This window comes from Monoraphidium neglectum (genome assembly GCF_000611645.1).
Source record: "Monoraphidium neglectum strain SAG 48.87 unplaced genomic scaffold scaffold04302, whole genome shotgun sequence".
NCBI lineage: Eukaryota > Viridiplantae > Chlorophyta > Chlorophyceae > Sphaeropleales > Selenastraceae > Monoraphidium > Monoraphidium neglectum.
This window is the reverse complement of record NW_014009327.1, coordinates 635-4,009: the sequence shown is the minus strand read 5'-3', so window position 1 is coordinate 4,009 and position 3,375 is coordinate 635. Positions and strand designations below refer to the sequence as shown.

Here is a 3,375-nt window from a genome sequence, read left to right as displayed (position 1 = left end):
GAGGGGTGAGGGAGCACGGCGGCCCACCCAGCAGGGCGGGCCAACTGACTGGCCTTGGGAACGCCGCCTGTCCTTGCCTGGTCCGTTGGTGCTTCTCACCCCCCTGACGCGCCCGCCCTGACGCCCGCGACGCCACACACCTGCCCCACTCCGCCCACTCCGGGCCGGCGCCGGAACTCTCTCGCCGCGGCGCCGACGCTGATCGATCCGCGCCGTGCGCCTGGGCCGCTGCTGCAGGGCCAGCTGGCCGCGGCGCGCAAGGAGCTGGACGACGCGGTCTCCCAGGCCAAGGTGGGGGCGGCGGCGGGCCGCGGCTTGCGGCCTGTTTGCCGACGCTGCGAGGGGGCGGCCGCGCGGCAACGCCGGCGCCGTCGCCGGGCTCGTGCACGGCGGGGTGCCCGCGCTGATCGGACCGGGAACAGGGACCGAACCCTCCGCTGACTGTGCAAACACACACACACACACACATTCATACAACATCCTTGCACCCTTGGCGTGGCGGCACCACCAACACCGACAGGATCTGCAGCAGCTGCAGCGGCGGCTGGAGGAGGCCTCTGACCACCTGGCTTCCAAGGATGCACTGCTCGCAAAGAGCGACGAGGCGCGCGCGTTCGCGGAGGTGGGCGGACGGCGGTCCTCGTCTGGGTCGCGCCCTGAGGGGAGGGAGGGGGTGGGGTTTAATGTGGGGGTGTGGGATTGGGGGCGTGGGTCGGGGCTGAGAGGGGTGAGGGAGCAAGGCGGCCCACCCAGCCGACCACCCCGAGGCTGGCAGCGCGCGAGCACCTCGCCCATGCAACCCCTTGTCTCACTTCACGCACACACGCACGGACACACACACACACACACACACACACACACACACACACACTTCCACACACACACACACACACACACACGCATGCACACAGGACTCGCTAGCGCGGCTTGCTGTCAAGCACGACTACCTCCAGGGTGGGCGATGCCAGTGGCGCGGCTCGCGCGTGTGGCAAATAATACGATTGCTCAATGGGACGGCACGGCGCGCGCCGGCTTGGCGCGAGCACGTTCCCATGCGAAGCCGGCTAGGCGCAGATGGCGCGCTCACAAACCCGCGAGCAAGCGGCGCGTCGCGTTTTGAGGGGGTTGGCGGACTCGGCTTGAGCTGCGCCGCGCGCGGGGCGTCCACATCTTCCCGCGTCTTGAGCGCAACCGTTTCCATTCCACGCAGGTCGCGCGGACGCGCTGAATGAGCGCGTGGCGGCGCTGGCGCATGCGGAGACGGAGCGTGACGCAGCGCTGGCCACCCTGAGGGCGGCGCAGCGGCGGGTGAATGGGGGCTCCTGCTCGGGCCGACGGGTCCAGGTCACGTTTTTCTGCGTCATAGCCGTATGACAGCACGGTCGCATTTTGATGCATTCAGCCGCATTGGTATCTGTGCATCTCGCGACCCCCTGTCCTCACCGCTTGCCGGCTTGCAGGAGCAGGAGCTGCGGCGGCAGCTGGAGCACACATCCGCCCAGCTGGCACCCAAGGACGCCGCCCTGGCCAAGGTCGAGGAGGAGCGCGCGGAGCTGCAGGCGGGGCTGGATGAGGCGCGGCAGCGCGTGACGGAGGCGCGCACGGCAGTGGTTGTTGTGGTGGGTGCGGCTGGTTGGGAGGGAGTGGAGGGGATGCCGGATTGGGGCCGCGTGGACGGGCACGTGGAACGCGGTGCATGCGCGTCAGCTTTGATTGCGTGGGTGGGCGGGGCGCGGGTTTGAGTCCACTCCAGCTTGCGCTGGCTGGTGGGGAAGAGGAGGACGATCCATACGCTACCCTACGCCAGCCTCGCACGCGCGCGCGCGCGTGCACACATTCTCCTCGCACGCCTGCTGCACACCTCCTTTTTACACACACGCTCGCCCACGCATTGCTGCCGCCGCCGGCCCCATGTGGCGCGTTGCAGGGGCGCAGGGCGCTGGAGGCGCAAAGGGAACTGGCGGCCCAGCTGGAGGAGGCCCGCGCTGGGAAGGCGGCTGCGACGGAGCGGCAGGTGGGAGTGGCAGCGGCCTGCGGCCCACGACGCCGCGAGGGGGCCATGTGGCACCGCTGGCACCGCCCCCCCCCCCTAGCTCGTGCTTAGCGACGTGGCCCGTGCGGACCGGACCCGCGAATGTATGGCGGGGGTGCCCGCGCTGACGAGACCCGTGAACGGGGGTCTCTGCCCGACTCAGACCCACATTTGGTGGTGCGCCGGCGTTGCAACTTGCCGTCAACCTCTCCGCTGACTGCGCGCGCGCACATCCACACACACACACATACACATTACACACACACACATTACACACACACACACACACACATTACACACACACACGCACGCACGCACACACACGCCGCCACCACCACAGGGCGCACTGGAGGCGCAGATGGCGACCCTGCGGCAGCAGTGGGACGGATGCCAGGTGCGCCCGCCCCGCCGTCCGTAACGCCACACACCTGCCCCACTCCGCGCGCGCTTCTCAACCCTCTGGGCGGCCCGCCCACCCCGGGCCGCCACTGGAACTCTCTCGCCGCGGCGCCGTAGCCGAGCGATCCGCGCCGCGCGCCTGGGCCGCTGCTGCAGGGGGAGCTGGCCGCGGCGCGCAAGGAGCGGGACGACGCGCACTCCCAGGCCAAGGAGGACATCCGCGCGGCGGCGGCGGCCGCATACAGGGAGCAGGTGGGGGCGGCGACGGGTCTCGTGCAGGCGGCCTGTTTGCACGCTGCCACCGCCACAGGGGGCGCTGGAGGCGCAAGTGGCAGCCCTGCGGCTGTAGAGTGAAGAAGACCAGGTGTGTCCACCCTGCGGCCAGCACCGCCGCATGCCCTCTCCGACTCGGCCTGCGCTCTACGATCTCCTGGGCGCCCCACCCACCCGGCCCCCGCCGGAACGCATCCCTTCGCCGCCACGGTGCGGGTCGCTTGAATCCAACCCAGGTGCAGGAGGCGGGCTCGCGCCTCGCTGCGCTCTCAGCGGTGTGCGATGACTTTACTGATCAGTGCATCGTACGCGAGCGCACCGCCCTTGCCTCGCAAGGCAAGGTTTTCAAGGCGCCCAGCAAGTATGTGCCGCTCGTCAGCGAGGCATTGCTGATGGGTGGCAAATATGTACTGTCAAGTGGAGACTCGCCCACCGCTGCAAGCGCGCGCAGTGCGCTCGAGTCGGTATACGACGCGTGTGCCCGCGTCGAGGCCGGAAGGAGCAGGGTGCGGGGGCAGCTGGCCGCGGCCCTCAAGGAGCGCGACGACGAGCGCTGCCGGGCCAATGGGCTCAGCGCGGCGGCGGCGGCGGGCAAGGCGCTGCAGGTGCGGGGTGGCGGCGGCCCGCGGCCCGCGGCCCGCGGCCTGCTTGTTGACGCCGCAAGGGGGGCC

The 3,375-nt window shown here is 70.2% G+C and overlaps 1 protein-coding gene across 1 annotated transcript; it reads left to right on the top strand.

The window, feature by feature from the left end:
* Window positions 1-1,370: 1,370 nt before the first annotated feature.
* On the top strand, window positions 1,371-2,780 carry MNEG_14168 (hypothetical protein; the record flags this gene model as incomplete). The annotated part of the gene is made up of 5 exons (XM_014037360.1): window positions 1,371-1,619; window positions 1,928-2,014; window positions 2,373-2,426; window positions 2,588-2,683; window positions 2,742-2,780. The coding sequence occupies 5 exons, from the start codon at window positions 1,371-1,373 to the stop codon at window positions 2,778-2,780; spliced, it is 525 nt and encodes a 174-aa protein (XP_013892814.1).
* Between the last annotated feature and the right edge of the window lie 595 nt (window positions 2,781-3,375).